The 18,479-nt window shown below is 38.8% G+C and overlaps 1 protein-coding gene across 1 annotated transcript in view; it reads left to right on the forward strand.

The window, feature by feature from the left end:
• FASTKD1 (FAST kinase domains 1) overlaps window positions 1–18,479 on the forward strand; it is a 21,098-nt gene extending 2,619 nt beyond the window's left edge. Inside the window, exons 4-18 of the mRNA XM_010567173.1 lie at window positions 2,317–2,403; window positions 3,360–3,864; window positions 4,231–4,299; window positions 6,171–6,296; window positions 7,479–7,877; window positions 9,045–9,155; window positions 10,326–10,457; window positions 11,459–11,945; window positions 12,760–12,874; window positions 13,574–13,702; window positions 14,466–14,597; window positions 15,673–15,786; window positions 16,061–16,202; window positions 17,251–17,365; window positions 18,390–18,479. Coding sequence (XP_010565475.1) covers window positions 3,530–3,864; window positions 4,231–4,299; window positions 6,171–6,296; window positions 7,479–7,877; window positions 9,045–9,155; window positions 10,326–10,457; window positions 11,459–11,945; window positions 12,760–12,874; window positions 13,574–13,702; window positions 14,466–14,597; window positions 15,673–15,786; window positions 16,061–16,202; window positions 17,251–17,365; window positions 18,390–18,479 — 2,496 coding nt within the window. The 5' untranslated portion in view covers window positions 2,317–2,403; window positions 3,360–3,529. The remainder of the gene's footprint in view (window positions 1–2,316; window positions 2,404–3,359; window positions 3,865–4,230; window positions 4,300–6,170; window positions 6,297–7,478; window positions 7,878–9,044; window positions 9,156–10,325; window positions 10,458–11,458; window positions 11,946–12,759; window positions 12,875–13,573; window positions 13,703–14,465; window positions 14,598–15,672; window positions 15,787–16,060; window positions 16,203–17,250; window positions 17,366–18,389) is intronic.

The raw sequence follows: 18,479 nt of genomic DNA on the forward strand, positions 1-18,479 counted from the left end.
CGAGGCGGTTCCGGGGGGCCGGGCTCGGAGCTTCCTCCCGCCGAGCATGGCAGTGCCTTTTTTCTCCCACAAGGTACGCGCGTAGCGCAGCCGCCGTTAGGCTAAACGTGGCCGAGGGAGCGCCGGGCGGCGGCGGGGGACGAGCCTAACGCAGCGGTTTGCCGCCTGCCTGCGGGTGGGGGGCAGCGGGGCCCTGGCCGCCCCCTCCCCGCCTGCCGCCGCCGCCGCCCTGAGGCCTGTGTGGCGGCTTAGCCCCTTGCCCCGCTCCTTCTGAAGCGCTTCTGGGTTAGAATCTCCACGCAGGAAAGGAGGAGGCGACCCGCAGGTGGGCTTTCCGCCCGTGACCCGGCAGCAACGCGGCGCGGAGGCAGTGCGGGGCAAAGGCGGGACGTGAGGTAGGCCGCTGCTGGTACCCGTGTGACAGGGATGTTGTACTGCCCACGGCAAGGCTGACGAAAACTGAGGTGACTCTGGCAGACAGGTGACACCCCCCCCCCCCCCCCCCCCCGCCAGCAGCTCTTCTAACGCTTAGTTACTTAAATCTTTAATACTTTTTACACTTGAGGAGTGGCAGGTGTCCACATTTTCTCCTTTGTGGAAGAAAGACTTACTGGCTCACTGTAGTTTGTAATACAGCCTCGAAAATGCATGTTTTGACTGATAGGAAATTATTTTAAATAATTTCTTGTCCTTTTAGCATATATTTTGCATGGTGAGTAGAACACTTTAGAAATAGTTCTTTAAGCAGATACAAATTTCATATTTTTAATCTATGTATTTGTAAGTTTCAAAACATCCAACATTTCCTATTGATTTCCTTTTTATAAGATATTAGAATTAACTACAATTTAAAATTGCATACAGGTTTGTGATAAATCGCTTGCATCTGCTAAATTACCTTCCAGAAAGAAATATTTGGAAACTTCCTGCAGGCTGTTTTAGGTAGAGATCCTGGTTCCCAGTCATTAGGATAGGGGATGCAAGATCCACTGCAGCATGAGAAAGATGTGTTACCTGGGCTTACAAAGAAATTATTTGAGCCTGAAGTTTTTATATTGTCTTCACGCATGTACTTCATCATGTCTTCTGGCAGCTTAGCTTGCCAGTACTGTGGGGAGTAAAGGTGAATTTATATTGTAGCTTTTTTTCCCATCGGGTGGACATGTGAAAATAGAGGAATAGTAACCAAAGCAAAAATACACTAATAAAAAGCCTTTGCTTAATGTTCTATAGTACAGCACAAGAAATCTTAAAAACAAGTTCCAATATATCGGTATTCTCTTAAAGGTATTTGTCTAATGCTGTCTTAGTTCTCTAAAAGAGGATTAAGAAAAAAAAACTTGTTCATTTGCAGCTAGGATTCTGGATGTGGTCATACAAAAAGGTTAAAAATTTATGCTGGCTTTCAAGCTGTACTTTACTATTGTGTCATTAGAGGGCAAATGCTTTTTTTCTCTCTTTAAACCAGGTAGTTTGTATAGTGCAATAATTTTGATAACTCTATTGCAGTTTCTGCTTAGAAGCTGTAGGTGGAACAGGCAATCACTTTGGCTTTTGATTGTTGTCACTGTATCTGATTTGCTCCATCTACATGCATCCACATGTCAAAAGGGAACAGAAAAAGTATTTTTAATTAACTGGAAAATCTGTGGGGTAAAAAAATCGTGAAATGGTCTGGTAAATGTGGTTAATTTAGTACTTGAGACTTTGTGGAAGATTACTAGATTGTGATTTAACGGTGGCTTGACCAACCTGTATTTTAGCTTATTTAATACACTTTATAAAATCTCATAAGAAGTCCCAGCTACTTCTAAAAGCATGTGGCTGTGTACTGAGAGGGAAAAGCTAAAAATACTTTTTATGGAGTTTACATGGAATAAATAATGTCACACAACTTTTCTCAGTGATAAAGTGCAATAAATTCTTTATAAAGACAACTACTGTATGGAACAAATAGAAGCAATAAAAGCAATCTCTGAAAAGGGACTATAAAGCAAATTGTTATTATAAAAGGTACTTAATACAGAATATGTGGAAAAATTGTACCTTTTATTTTTGTATGCTTTCATTTTGCATATGGAAGAAAACATTTTGTATTATAACAGATCATAAATTAAAATTACTTCATTTTAGCTTTCCTTGTATCTGTCCCAGCATCAGCGACAGCAGTGTAGTACAATGTGTCAGAATGGCTTTTTATTCTCTGAAGCTGATTGTACAGACATCAGAAGAAATCCAACTATATCCAATTTTGTGAAATTATTTCAGTACCTTATGTGGATTGCTCAAATAAGAAGGTTTTTTCTTTCCGAGTAGACCTAGTGCATGCTGCTGCCATTGCCTTGATAATATTACACTGATGGAATCATGCCTACAGCTGAAGAGCATTCAAGTTTGCTGAAGGTATGGTACGTTGATAATTATTGTTGTTAATGATTATATCTTCTAAAGCAAGAATTCTAGACTTTTCAATGATCTCTGAGTTAAGGGAATTTGATGGGTCTTTTTTGGTGTACCACAACATTTGCTACTAGTGGTTTGTGTTCGCAGCTTGGAACCAGTGTTGTAGGTTGTAGAATACATAGTTGTTAACGCTGTGTACAAATTGGGGGATATATTAAGAAAACAAATTAATACTTACCAAATTTCAGTAGATAAGTCTGTAGCTTCCACTATAATTTCAGGAATTTGGTTGCTTTTCTTTTGTGCAGTGGGTGATTTCACCTGATAGGTGGTGACTGATCAGTATCCTATATTACAAAGGTGGTCAGTCTTCCTGACTAGAAGTCATATACCAAAATCTTCATGTGTTTACAAGACTTAGACACGTACTAAAGAGAGCAGAGTGGAAAGGAAACTCTGGGAGAGGTTCATAGACAGGAGGTGCAGTAGATATCACTGTGGGATGGATGCACATACAGAACCAGAGGAATCCAGTGATGCCAGCTTAGGAGCTCTTGCTGTCTCACTTCCTTTTACCACCAATAGTTGTATTTTTCTGGCAGTTCCTGGACTCCAGTTTGGAATTATGGAGTGGCCTAGTGAGAGGAAGCCTCACTTGACTTAGTCATGCAGCGCCTGCATGTTAAAAAGCTCAGCTTTGCCTTCTAAGTAGTAGCATGATAGCACATGTGCCTTTTAAACACAGATTTCTAAGTTTGAAAACTTGCCAAGTGGACTGACTTTTCTTAGTGCTTGTGAGCATGTCAGTGTTCATTGCTGGGAGCTTCTCTGAGAAGAATCCAGGCTGTAGGTTCGTCTCAAGCTTACCTTACTCAGAACATTAAAAAGTAGAGGCATTGATTTTTAGCTAGTAGTTAATGACTGTACTTAACTGCTTTAATTCTACCTCATTACAGGTACCTCAGAACCGAGTTCTTCTTAATACAGTGACCATACAGGATGAAAGAAAAATGATCTTCTGTTTTTCAAATACTTGAGTTTGTTCTTTGTAACAACATGGTTTACTGTGAAAAGTGAAAGAAGAATCTTTCTGGATGCCTTAAAGATAGCTGGTAGGCATAGCAAAATGCTTTGTTTGAGGCAGGCTTGCTTGTTTACGCTGAGACATTACCAAGCTCGGACTCTGAGTAGTGATCTGCTTTTGAGCCAGATAAATCGCTGCACCCATGAAGATGAAGTGTTCAACCTTGTTGGAAGGAACAAGGCCAGGCTTTCTGAAAAACATGTGGGAATTGCATTGAACATGCTGTGGCAATTGCAAAAGAAGAGGCCACTTCTCTTAAGGACTAGTGACTATATAAGAAATCATTCCCAGTTTCTTACCCTTTGCATTTTAGCAGAAAACAAGGTGGAACACATGGAAGATGAGGCCGTAGTGGACACCCTGTATAGTATTCTGAGGTAAGCAGCATTATGTTGAATTCCACATCTCTACATTTTGTATTTGGTAGTAAAAAGAGATGGAATTTTGACTACAAAGCCATCCTGTAAGGAGACTGAGAGACTTCCCTGTCCCAGCTTCTGTGTCACTCTGACTGTGTGACACAGACAACTTAATGTCCTGTGCCTCAGGTTTTGACATGCAGACAGAACTGATCAGTGTTGCACTCCCAGTAAATAGAGTTATGATTATTAATGCACAAATATTTATAATCTGGATGGAGGGAGCGATAGAAAAGTAAAACATTATGATAAATAATGAAAGGACATATGTCTTCTTTATAACTTTCGAAGCAAACTTCAAACTATTATGTCTTTCTTCTGAAGGCTCAATGTTGAAGACCACAGTTCTCTAGCAGAAGTGCTTGTTACAGAGGCATGGAAAAGATTAGAAAGGCAAGTACTGTACTACTTTGGTTTGTGAAAGGTATAAGTTGCAAGTGTGATTTGCTTCACATGAGGCTACACAGAGTTCTCAAAAGAGTATTTACGAGATGTTTTAAACATTATTGCGAGTATTTTAAATATCAGTTGTATTTTTGAAGGTTTTGAAAATTATGCATATGGAGGCTTTGAGTATTGATGGACTTTGGTACACAAATGCTTGAGAGATTCAGATACAGCAACAACGGGGACAGACGCTTAAGATTTTGAAATACACTGTCTGTGTAGATTTATGTGTTTGAAGTGAATTGCAGGTTTTAATATTTATGGTTTTAACTTAGTGTTTACTGTCCAACTCAAATGGTGGTTTGGACCCTGCTCATCTCAATTTTAGTAAAAAACCTTTTGTATTAAAACATCAACATTTTCCCTTTGTGTTTTTTGTTGTTTTTTTTTGTTGGGTTTTGATTTTTTTAATATATATTGTAATTTTCATTCTTTAATCTCAGGTTAATGGCAGAAGCTAGTGTCAATCTTGGCACCAGCATCACAGAATTGCCTCTCCCAGCTTAACGCCTGGGGCATCTTGACAAGTAAATAAATTCAGTGTAGCTTGAACACAAAATAACATTCAGGTAATAAATTGCTCACATTCATTTAGACATGGAGAGTGGGATGGAGTGCACCCTCACCAAGCTCTGTGGTGCGGTCGACGTGCTGGAGGGAAGGGATGCCATCCAGAGGGTCCTTGACAGGCTTGAGAGGTGGGCCTGTGCGAATGTCATGGAGGTCAACAAGGCCAAGTGCAAGGTCCTGCCCATGGGTCGGGGCAATCTCAAGCACAAATACAGGCTGGGCAATGAGTGGATTGAGAGCAGCCCTGAGGAGAAGGACTTGGGGTTGTTGGTTGACGAGAAGCTCAGTGTGAGACGGCAATGTGTGCTCGCAGCTCAGAAAGCCACTTGCATTCTGAGCTGCATCAAAAGAAGTGTGACCAGCGGGTCACAGGAGGTGATTCTCCCCCTCTACTCCACTCTCATGAGACCCCCACCTGGAGTATTGCATTCAGCTCTGGGGACACCAACACAAGAAAGACATGGACCTGTTGGAGCGAGTCCAGAGGAGGGCCACGAAGATGATCAGAGGGCTGGAGCACCTCCCCTGTGAGGACAGACTGAGAGAGTTGGGGTTGTTCACCCTGGAGAAGAGAAGGCGCCGAGGAGACCTTATAGCAGCTTCCAGTACCTAAAGGGGAGCTACAGGAAAGATGAGGAGGGACTCTTTATCAGGGAGTGTAGTGGTGGGACGAAGGGTAATGGTTTTAAACTGAAAGAGAGTAGATTTAGGTTAGATATTAGGAAGAAATTCTTTACTGTGAGGGTGGTGAGGCACTGGAACAGGTTGCCCAGAGAGGTTGTGGATGCTCTCTCCCTGGAAGTGTTCAAGGCCAGGTTGGATGGGGCTTTAAGCAACCTGTTCTAGTGGAAGGTGTCCCTGCCCATGGCAGGGGCGTTGGAACTAGATGATCTTTAAGGTCCCTTCCAACCCAACCCATTCTATGCTTTTAACTATTTCACATCATTGCTTGAGAATGTAATCTTTATAGATTTCTTACGTTGGTCTGATTAAATGAAGAACTCTGATTTTATTTTTTTGTTTGTTTGTTTTTTAGAGCTCCATATGCACAATATGCTTTAATATGAAATATCTAGGTGTTTTGGCTAAGCCCAAGGTGACCAAATAGAAAATGCTTATTTTGTTTCCTTGTTTTGTAATTTGAATATAACCTTGTCTTTTATATAATTGTTGAAGTAGATTTTTGTCTTTAGTTATTCACTAGAAATAAAAGGTAAATATTCTGTCTGTCTTTGATGTCTTGACAGGCTTAGTTTGCCAGCTCTGTCTAAATTCGCACTGTGTTTATACAAGCGACACAGACATTTCAGTCCTGTAATTGGCCAGGTAGCTCATATTGTGGACATGAAACTGGATTCTATACAAGATATAAGGTAAGTGTCAGGATGAAATGAGTAGTGGAAGAAGCAATATGTTACGATTACTGGGCTGCCTTTGCTGAACACTTTCCCTTTTTCTCAATTGGAGGTTGCTTTTCTTCAGTTTGGGGTTTGTGAGAAGGAGGTGATTTGTATTCATGCCTTGATTTTCATGGACAGGTCTGCTTAGGCAAATGCATTTTCCCAATGATTTTGCAAAGAATTTCTTTATAACCAATTTAAACACTTAATTAAAACTAATGTTCTACTTACAGTGGAAAACCAGCAGATATTGCTTTATCCGGATTCTAAAATTTACTTGGACTTTTTTTGGAATTTAGAGACTGTTGACTCGCCAGAAGATGTTTTTCTTCCGTGACATTGATAGTTTCTCTGCTATGACATGGATTTAGTTTACTGTTGTGAATAGCAATAAGGACTCTTAAAGCAATGTTATTTTTATTTATCTTCAGAGCATTTCTTTTTATTTTTGGTCAAGTTGAATTAATCAATTCTCTTGCTAGCATGTCTAGTGCATTACCCTAATATTAAAATTACTTAAAACCTGGCCCTAGTCAAAGAACTCCAAGCTTCTTTTTCTTGCCTCTGTTCTCCCTGGGCCATTATAGCAAAGGCTGCTCTTCCTTTTTTCTGCTTTATATAGCATCAGCAGTACCAACAGTTACTTTTGCGGATGTGAGGAGCCTGCTTATGAAACTCATAGAATGGGACTGCATTTCTTTACAGAAATTACTCTCCCTGTGGTCATAAGTTTTACTCCCTTAACAAGGAATTCTTTCTTTAGGAGTGACAATGACTCTTCTCTGCATTCTGTCACTTGAGAATTGTTTGGGTTTCTTTAGTTTCCATTGAACATTAAAGGTCTTTTTGCAAATTCGAATCAGGCAAGTGAGGGTCTTGCCTTAGGCAAACACTTTCATTGCATACAACTTTGTAAGGGATGGTTGAAAACATCCAGTTGTTTCAGAAATTCACTGAAAGCAGAATTTTTACTTTAGTAGGAGAAATGGTTTTTGCTCATCTGTTTTTTCTGTGTTAGATTTAAAATTCCGTTTTACGCAGAAGCCAGCAACACCCTGACTAACGTTTCTTTCTTTGCATAGTTTATTTAAGAAATCTAAAATTTATTACTTTTCATGTTCAATGTGTAAGCATAAAATCTTTTTAATTTTTTAGGATCTTGTCAGTTTTGATGATCAGCATTTCTGATGTTATCTCACAGCGTTTTCGAGATCGATTACTACACAAGGCTGGACAGCTCTTGGAAGAAAAGGATGAAGTCCACTTCAACTATGCCAAAAGAATACTACAGTTTCTTCAAAATGTTAAACTGAGATATCATCCATTGCTAGAAAAATGCAACAAGATTTTCCTTAAAAGTGCCTCCCATCTTGATATACACAGTATAAGTCTTATTCTTGGGCTGTACGAGCAGCTGGGTTTTGACAATGCTGAATTCCGCCTGGTTGCTAAACAATTACTCTCTGAAAATATAGATGTTTATTATGATCCTGAAACCTTTGCAAAATTATTTTTTATCCTTGGGCCTATGGCAGGATCCAAGGTAAGAGAAAGGTAAGTTAATTAACAGTTTTGTCTAATGATATATATGTAGTCTTGCACAGAAATTAAAAATGTAGTGGCATTAGGAGGAATTTCTGAGCCTATCTGTGAGCTGAGCATTAGGTTTCCTAGTTGCAACTGCGTAGCAATGTGTTATTTCATTATGGAAACACTGTCATAGCAGTTTGTCTTAAAACAGTTGCATAGAAAGCTGAATCCAGTAATCAAGGGGTATCTGAATGCTGTTATGCAAGGCCATCTTGCAGCTCTTGTCTCTTAGACTACAGCCTTCCTTTCACAGTGGGTGGTAGTAAAAAACTTTTCTGTCTTTCCCTTGAGAAATATATGCAGTGGTATGTGTTGCTTTTTCAAGACTGACAGTAGCTGAAACAGCCCAAGTCTTACTTATCCCAGTTTGCTGTACATCCTATTCTATATGAAAGGTTGTCAGCAGGGAGCACTTCAGCATTTATTTAGCAATTAGACCATAGTATTGTGTGGCAGGTTTTTCTCTGTCTGTTTTTCTTGTGCTACAAAATCCTATTTGGGGGTGGCATTAGTCATGGGTCTCTCAAAGTTTGCAGTTTTAGGCAGAATTTGCTGTATTAATTACAGTTAGTCATATTTTCAGACTTTTCTTCATGAATATTTGCCTCCATTCAGAGATCTGGATATACTGCAAGCCTGTGTTGGTTTTGCTGTAGCTGAGTTAGTTCCAAAAGCTTTTCCTAGATTTTTAAAAAATTTATTTTATTTTTGGTAAAAATCAGTGTGAGGTAGAAAAAGTTGTTGGCTTTATTTGCCCCAGAGCCAGTTCAACTCATGTTTGATTCTGTTATCTGTAGCTTGCTGATTGATCGTGAATTGTTTAGTGTCTTAGGGTACCTTTCCTACTTCTTGTCTACTTTCAGAATTGTTGGGCTCACTGGTTTCTAGCATAAGAGCAACATGTACTGATCTGACACACCCACATCTCTTTATCTGTGCCATACAGATCAACCATTTAGAAGAAGGGTGCACAGAACAAAGGTCTGTAGTTTGGGGGAATTTGTTTTCCTGTATTTCCTGAAGTAGTCTATTGGTTCTTTCCCTCCTAGACAAAGAAAATGGCTGCAATCTTTGCTGGAGATTTTCAACTGTTTTTTCTTTGGAAAATCTATCTTTTCTTTTCCTCTTTAGGTTGCTAGTAACTGCAGTGTGCATAGCGGAAGAATTTAGCAGTTACCAAGTATTGGTAATACTGAAAACGATGCAGAAAATGAAATGCAGAAATTCTCATCTACTCAAAAAGTAATTTTTTATATACTACTAAAAAGTTGTATTCTCTAGGTAAACTGCTTCCATTTAGTATGAAAAACTATATAATATCCAGTAAGTTGGGACTGGAGAGCGTGTCACTTGCACACAAATCCATATACACTATATATAATTAGCTGTTACAGATTTTAGAATCTTGCAGCTTGACCCAGAAGTAATTGAGGCAATTTAGGGATTTCATAGAAGGGCATTTCAACCCTACCAAGTTATTGTAATATAATTTTTGCCTTATTTACAAATATGTCATCCTATTTGAGGAAACATAGCCTATAACAATTACTGTAAACTGGTGAGACAAATGAGAATATAGTAAATTGTAGACAATGTGTCCTATCTAAGAGGTCCTGTTACTGATGTGAGTTGTTTCTTCAGAAGTCATTGTGCCCTACTTTAAACTATTAATTCTTGTGTCTTTAAGAACCTGGACCAGATTTTTTGCAGCTGTAGACTGAATGTTGTTTATAGGGAGAGGTAATATCTTCCATACAATGAAGGGAAAAGCAGTTGAGGTTTTGGACACAGAAGATGTAGCATCAGGTATGTCACGGATGCAGCAGAGTTAAATGCAGGTTGTGTGCAATAGCTGGATTGAATGTAGTTGTATGAACCCAAATAGATCCTTGGAAGAAAAAGGACAGGTAGTACTGTGGTGAAGAGAAAGGGAAGACCGTGTGAATTCATGGTGTTTCTCCTTGAATCTCACTGTCTAAAGGAGGTCTTAAGGTATTATCTTTCCCTACAAATCTAGCCCTCTCTTGCAGCTTTAGACCAACATAGCTGTAGCAACCACTATTAGATAAGTGAGTACAGTGGTGCTGAGGCTAGTGATGCTGTTCTAGTTTATCCTGTTCTTGGTCTACTCTAAATTTAACTGATTGTAAAATCTGCAACAGAAATTATTAGAGTGAAGTAGCTGTTTTGCTGTGATGAGGGCTTTAATTTTGCAATTCACTAGGTGGAGAGAGGCTGCTGTGTCGTAGTGGAACACTGTCAAAACTAGGGTGGCGAGGAGTGCAGGTGTGTGCAACCCTCCACCTAGATACTGTGCACCACAGGACACCCCTTCTTCATGCATGATATTGGGTTTTGCGGTATCTTCTGTATTAGCATAACACCATGTCATCTTTTTCTCTTTGTGTTTAGAATGGCTTCTGTTCTGCACAAACACTTGGATAGCTATCATGTAATACAGTTGGTAAAGTTAACGCAGTACTTGGTGGTGTTGCGTTGCCACGATCTGGAGCTGTTTGCCAAACTAAAAAGGTTATTATTAGGGTAAGTGTATATTCTTGGAAATGTAGCTATTTAAGTATTAAACAGTTGTCTACTTAATATTTTAAATAACCAGCTAAGGTATTAGATTGTTTTGTTTCCATAAAATATGAAGAAGTAACAAACTGTTAGAAGTATTTGATTCTGTCAAACACGCAAATCAGAGGATAGGAAGTGGATATTGTCTTGACTATAGACCCATTAGTATCCGCTAATAGATATGACATATTTTAAAAATAGATTTTTTTGCCCCTCGCCCCTTGGCCGCTGCAATATAATGACATTGAACCAGAAATTTTGATTGGTACTTTATAGGAAGGGTAGGTATTAATGTCTTTGATGTTTGAAGGAACAAGTAATGAAAAATACACAGTAAGAACGCCATGGTTGGGACAAGTGAAAGTGTGAAGCAGAAGTACTCTTCTTTTGGTTGAAGAACTGTCTAGTCAGTTCTCAGGCTTGTACAGTTGCAACATAGAAAGGGAAACCATTTCTGGAATTGTGGGAGAAGAGATCTGCCACTGTTGCTTCCATTGCTCAGCCTCTATAAGAATGCAGTGCCTTGTCTGTACATGTGTTCTGTGGATGATGCCTTCATGTTCCTCAGGCACCTCAGAACCTGGTTCTCCCCAGGACAGAAGTCACAGAATTATCCAGGCCCAGAAACCCACAGACTCTGTTAACAAAGATGGACCTTTTGCCCTTACTAAGGACTTCTGTATTTATCAATAACATTTGAAGCCTCACCAGCTGATTGAGATGCTCCCTGTCTTCTTCCCTTTTTCAATTTTTAATAAATTGGAAGTTAATCTCAATGAAAAAAGATGGTAGTCACTGACTGTGTGAATTTCTACCATGTTGTTAATATTCTACTTATGTTACATTTAATGTACAGCTTTTGACTTTTAAAATATAATTTTAATGCACGTAAGTTATTTGCTTGTTTTAAATGTTTGCACTTTGTCAGTACTGATGGTCTGTTTTAATTTTTGTCTCTCTTCCAGTTTTCTAAAATCTAGTGTCATACCTGCTGATACTGCTGCAATAATTCGTGTTCTGGCCATGCTTCCTTCCTTTCAAGTGGAGGAAGTCATTATAAACAAAGCAGCAGCAGTTCTGCCTCAATGCAAGCTCCATCATTTGGATTGCATTGCTACTGCTCTTGTCAAATGGAATCATTATGATCAGTTGCACTGGCAAAACAGTTCTGAGCTATGTGTAAAGCTTCTGCAAAAACTAAATGACTGTGGATTTCAGAGGCTTCAGAAAGCCAACAACTTAAATCTTCTGTTGGAAGAACTTACACATGTGAATGGAGAGTGGTTTGAAGAAGTCCTCAGTGGGGAAACTGTGGCCATGTGTCAACGCTTGATAGACCAAATAACATGGGCAAATGTATTACAGTTGTCTTTTTTTCTCATAAAAACAAACCACCGTTGTCCTTCATTACTTGACAGAATAGCTTCTGTGACTGTTGAAAATATAGACAAGGTATTACAGTTTTTCTTTTTATCTGCTGTGTAAGTTACTCAGTAAGAAAGGACAGGTTAGTAGTTAATGTGTTTCAGAGCAGAATCCACACAGTGTTCCTAAGGGTTTTCTTCAGTGTACCTGATTTGGAGCTCATCTTTTTCTATGTTCACTCAAAGCTGTTTTGATTCCATGTATATTAATTTGCACTTACCTCTCTTTAATTTTCCTTTCTTATTTTATTGTTGTCAGTCAGTGTTAGGTCAACCATAATCCTTTGCATTCAGCTTTACATTTTACCATCTTAAATTTTTTTTTTTTTAACTTCTTTACAAATAGTCACATCACACAGTGTCTATTTTTACATTACTCATTCTTGTGGGGATTTCCCCAATAGCCTATCTTTTTGGTCAAAATTACTGTGTTTTATTGGTATCTTTTTTTTTTTTCTTTCTTTCTCCTTCTCAATCTGGTATTCATAGAGATCTTTGATTTTATTTTATGACAGTTTAGTTTCTTTAAGAGCGTTTAATGGGAAGCCTTTTTAAAAGCTTCTTAAAGTCTAAGTACACGGAAACACTTGGATTATCTACATGAAAGAGATTTTAAGTTTTAGCCATAGCTGCAATTTTATGATTTCTGCATTTTATTTTTTTAATATTTTTCTCCTGGAAAAGTTGACAACACCACCCCCCACCACCCCCAAAAATAATTAGAAAATAGCTTATCTAGTCTTAAATCTCCCAATTCTGAATGAATTATAAACCCCTTTGTTATTGTAAAGCAGTATTAGGCTATTTTGCAGTGACTTAATTTAGGATGTCTTTTTTTCCAGATCCACCCCTTTGAAATCTATTTTATTCTCTTCCTTTTCTCTGCTCTTAATTATGACCCTCCTGCCAATGAAGAGTTCTTTGAGAGTTGTATCCAACGTCTTACTTCTAACTTGAGTAAGTGCATTAGACAAAGATATTCTGACACCAAATAAATGAGTATCATTTGAAGATATTATCTGTACTGAATAAAAATGGCAATAGAATGGCATTTTTTTAAGCAAAGAAAAAGCACGTCTGTATATTACTACTAATAGTCTGCCTACTGGGGTTAAACCACAACAAAAATTCAATGTATGCTTCTGTTGGGTTTTCTAGCTTCATTTCACCCTTTAAAAATTACTGTTGATAAGGGACTAGCAAGGTATCTTGAGCATAGTAAAAATCAAGTGGAAATTCTGATTAATTTGCTGTGCTGTTATTGGATAGAATTGTTGTGTTCCCCAAGGAATCATTGTTTGGGGACAGGATACATTTTGTGATTCATCACAAAGAAATGGTGAAGTTGTAGAGGAAATGTGTAGAGACTTTTTTTTTTTTTTTTTGATTGATGATACAGCCTCACAGAACTGTGAAAATTTGCTGTCTACTGAAATATTGTGGAGTTACCTTTTTCTAAGACTAACTAGTTTCCTCCTGGCAAGAGTTGCCTTATACTTTGGTGCAGCTAGCAGAGGTAGTCCTTAATCTGCCTGTGTGTTCATTTAGTACGTCAAGAGAGAAACTTGGATGATTTGGGAGGCCAAGGGGAGGGCATTGCAAATCCATTCCACTTTATGTCATGTGTTAATATGGATTTCTGTCTGGTTTTTAAAGGTTGTTTTGGAACTCACCGCTTGGTGCTGCTTGGTCATGTTTTGGCAGTGGCTGGGTATTTTCCACCAGTTCTGATGACGAGGATATTTAATGTTTCTTTCCTAAGCAAATTGGATGCTCAACTCGAAGGTAGATACCTAGCTCTCTGATGAATTTGATTATGTAGCATTTGGCATAAAATGGAATCATGGACCTATATATGACTTGAGAACTAGAGTTACTCTTTAAATGATTCAGTTTTCTGGAAAGAGCCCTCTATATAATCTAGTCATTATTTGAGTGCTAAAAGTGAAGGCATGAACAAAAATTTGTGCTTTGTTTTAGAAGTACAGACTTGTATTGCAGTTGAGAGAAGCTCATTTAAAACAAATTTTATAGTCAGCTTATTGCATTCAGTATTTAATAATTCTTCAATTTTATTGGAAATACAAGTACCTGAGTGCGGTATTTATTACTAGAAATAGTCACAAAGCTCAAGAGATAATGTGGGATTCTTGTCTGCAAGAAATGAGTCCTACCAGTCTCTTCTCTCTAAATAAGAGACTGAGTGTCTGACTGTTTCCTTCTTCTATACCTGTATGTTGGTCGTGATCAATGTACTGTTGCCATTTTGCCTTCAACCACTTCAGTAAAAGTTAAATGACAGAAGAGAGTTTAAACTGCTTCTTTCTTCTGTCTTGCTGTTGTTCTGAATATTGAGCAAAACTGTTACTTTTCATTTTTTCCTCAGGGATTTTGAGAACGTTTCTAAGATTCTGCAGCATGAATTTTATAAATGCCATAGTATACAGATATTTGCATCTCTAGTAAAGAATTCAGAGGTAGCCACTTAGTTCAATGTGTTGGATTTTTTTACATTTCAGTTCACACCTTTTTATTTTGTTTAACTCAGTCCTGCCTGATATCCTAAAACAGAGGGTCCGCTTGTGCCTCATGAAATTGAACAGAGCAGTCTGTCTGGAATGCCCAGAGTTTCACATCCCTTGGTTTCATGAGCACTACTGCCAACGTGTCTTTTGTAACAGTAAGTAATTTAGGAAAGGAAAAGCTACCCTTGTTGCTAGTAATAGTCTATCTTCAACAGACTGCTAGATGCTGCTTCTAAAACTGTCATGTTGCCACTAACACACAATAGAAGCTGAGAAAGGTGCACCCCACTATCTGCTGAGGATATGTTCTTGAAAAGTGCAACCACTTAGTAGTGCAACAGATAGCAAAGCAGTTTGCCCCATGAGAATTAATGTAATAGAGATGGGATATTTCTTTATAAGAAATAAAATTTAAATACCCAGAAACAGTGTATATGGCATGGAGTGTGGAGAGGCAGGAGGAGGATCAGTAGGATTGTCTACTGGAGGAGATGGGTCACTTTGATCTGTGCTTCACTTACAAGACTGAACATTTGACTTAAATGTTTCAAGGTGAACATCTTTGCTGCCTCCTTTTGAACTCACTGCTGTCATCTTCCTCAGAAGAATCAAGATCCATCAAGGATGAGAAATGGAGAAGTAGGCTAGTGATCAAGTGTAGCAGCTGAGATCTTTCAGAATAGCGATCAGTTCAGAAAATCCAGCTAATGCAAACTCAGTATCTCCTCTACTAATTGTCATGGGGGAGATCTGCTTTGCTATCCATCAAACTCAGCTGCTTTATCTCTGAGACTGAAGATGTTTAATGGAGTCTCCGAGACTGAAGATGTTTAAAGGAGCAAACAATCTGCAACAGACAGAGAAGTGACAGTGTGGTGTGCGTGTAATAGATGCAAAATAAGTAAATACTTATTTAAGTGTCTAAGCACGATTAAAAGCAAACAAAATCCAACAGGTGAAACCTGAAACTATAGTGTTTGTAGTATGTAAATGGGAAGAATCCTGGGATGGAAAATCTGGATTTGAAATTCATGCTTAATAGGCACCTGCCACTTTCCACCTAAAAGATGATCACATGGTCTCTGAATTATGATGGCATAACACCAGGGATCTGTAGAAAAGCTTTAATTCGGTAGGTTGGCTGTCAAAAATGCAGTGTCACGAAGTGCTATTTTCAGAACTTTGCCTGTGGAAGTCTTGATATATGAATTATTTATTTTGTCTTTGTAGGCAGTAGCCAAATAAATCCACTGCGACAGCATGTTCACAGAATGCTGACAGAGATCTTAGGAGGGAGCCATTATGCAAGAATGTCTGTTCTCACACCATACTGCTATGAAATAGGTGAGAAGTTAATGCTCTAAGGATTGTTATGGAGACCTCTGATATCACTATTACCACCAAGATTAGGAAGCCCCTGGGCATGTGGTCACAAGATACTGCAAAGAAGAAATTGCTGTATAAAATAGAGTTTCTAAAAAGTTCTGCATAATATAAATGATATTGGGTATCTCTAATTATGGTTATCACTTAGTTTTTCTAGAAGTAAGCACTGTACAGATCAAATTCTTTCTTTTTTTTTTTTGTCAGTAAACAGGTTTGTTCTGTTTTCTCGCAGATTTTGAGTGCGTTCTGGATGAAAATAAAAAGCCTCTTTCCTATGTGGCTCAGAATACACCTTTGGATGATGTGGAGGGAATACGCTTGACACATGATATCAAGGATAAAGGGAGAAAGGCTCTGCCACCAGGAGCTCAGAGGTTAGTACACTGAATTCTTGCACGTTATCTCTTCCAAGTTTAGATCAAGTTAGACCAGTTTTTTGATGCTTATGTCCTAAATGGTTGTTGCAACTCCTAGGCTATTTATTTTTCTGTTCCTTTTTCCAAAGCCTTATGAGGTTTAGCCTTCCTAGCTGTGGTGGGTTGACCCCAGCTGTTAACTAATCTCCCACCCAGTTGCTCGCTCACTCCCCTGCAGTATGATGTGGGAGAGGATCTGGAGGGGAAAAGCAAGGAAAAAAAGCTCCTGGGTTGCAGTTAAGACAAAGTAATAAGTGAAGAGAAGAAAGAAAAAAAAAAAAAAGGGGGGGGGGGGAAGAAAACAGTTGATGCAAATGCAGTCACTCACCACCAGCAGACCAATGCTGGAGCAATGGCTACTCTGGAAAAACTCCCTCCTGTTTTACTGCTGAGCATGATGTTATATGGTGTGGAATATCGCTTTGGCCAGTTGAGGTTCCAGCTGTGTCCCCTCCCAACCTCTTGTCAAGGCCAGCCTATACACTGTGGGTGCAGAGTGAGAAACAGAGGTGGCCTTGATGCTGTGCAAGCATTCTTCAGCAACAGCCAAAATATTGGTGTGTTACCACCACTGTTTTGGTCACAGATCCAAAACACAGCACCGTATGGGCTGCTATGAAGAAAAGTAACTCCATCTCAGCCAGACCCAGTACACTAGGGCCGACAGCATTCTTGAAGTGTCTTTCATGAGATTAGGATACTGTTTTCTTCCCACCTCTTCAAATATAAGCCTTGAAAATGCTGGTTAGCTGTTATTGCCATTTGAACAAAAACAGATTCAAGGAGGAAATGCTTTTACTAAATCATGTGAAGTTCAAGTATCTCTAGATAAATATGAGGACAGTGTTTTGTCTAGTTTCAGGGAGTTGTTTAATTTTCTTTTTCCATGAATTGTCAGGTTTATCTAGTAATAGTCTTGCTGCAACTATCAATACTGAACTAGAAATACCACTTCTTGCTATTCAGGTAGGACCTGAAAGTAAATGCACATTTTTGTTGTTTCCAGAATTGCTTTGGAATTTCTTGATTCAAAAGCTTTTAGCAAAGATTCACATCACCTGAAAGGAGAATCTGCATTGAAAAAACGACACCTGGAAATGCTGGGGTACCGGGTAGTTCAGGTGAGCAGTCAGCAATATTTTATGTCCTTTCTGAGCTGTATCGATAGTGCAGATTGATACATTTTCCTTGCAACAGATTTAAAGATAGTTTTAATAGTTAAAAGCACCTACTGGGTGAGACCAATTTTTGTAGTTAGGGAGGAAATTCCAAGCTGTTCTCAAGATGGTGTAAGGACTTCATAGAACTTGCACCTTCTCTGAAAGTGGCTGCAGCAAAACTGAAGTCAAAAGGTCTCAGTCTTACCTTACTGCAGGCAAACTAGCAATCTCAACATAGCCTAAGTAAAGGAGAAAAAGTGAAACGAGAGTTTCAATTCAATTCACCAAAGATTTCTACACTAGAAAGAGATTGAACATACCCTCTTTGAGTGATAGACAGTGATGGCAGCTGCAAGATGTCTGTCTGCGGCAGTGGTAGTGCTGTGACAAGGAAGACTAGTGGCCACAGATAATTCACAGCCACCAGCATAGAAACATTTGGGTAGTGGAGGCTCATGAATGCAGATTCTCCTGTATATATAATTACTCACCTACTCTAATTTTAGCTAGAATCCTTCTTTAAGCTTAAGTTGGTTGGGTTTTGTTTGCTTGTTTTTTAACAGGATAAGCATCCTTTCTCATATTGCCCTGACAGCAAATGTTATGCTAGTGATACACCATTCCAGTTTGATACATTAACATTACAAACTATAGTGACCTGGGATTTTTCTCTCAGTTTGGGTTTCAAAAGGTGGGAGATGGTGTAATGGAGCTGTCATAGCCTGTGTTGCGTGGGCATTTGCTTTACATCTCTACAACTATGCTGCTTTCTGGAAGCAAACTGACTGTACTTACATGAAGAAGAATCTTACATTGAGAAATTAATCTTTTCAGTATTAGAATAAGCCTAGCTTTCAGAAGGACACAGGTGATAAAATACCTTCAAGTGGAGAACAAAAAATACCAGAGGGCTTTTTCTTTGCTGTAAGATGCTATGTGGCTTATACCAATGTTAACACTCAGTTTGTGTGATTCTGTTCTACAGATTCCTCACTTCGAATGGAATTCTATGGTTTTGTCAACAAAAGGTGAACAGCTAGAATATCTGAGAAGGCATCTATATGGAATACAGTGA

The sequence above is a fragment of the Haliaeetus leucocephalus genome, unplaced genomic scaffold (genome assembly GCF_000737465.1).
Source record: "Haliaeetus leucocephalus isolate CR32 unplaced genomic scaffold, Haliaeetus_leucocephalus-4.0 Scaffold1, whole genome shotgun sequence".
NCBI lineage: Eukaryota > Metazoa > Chordata > Aves > Accipitriformes > Accipitridae > Haliaeetus > Haliaeetus leucocephalus.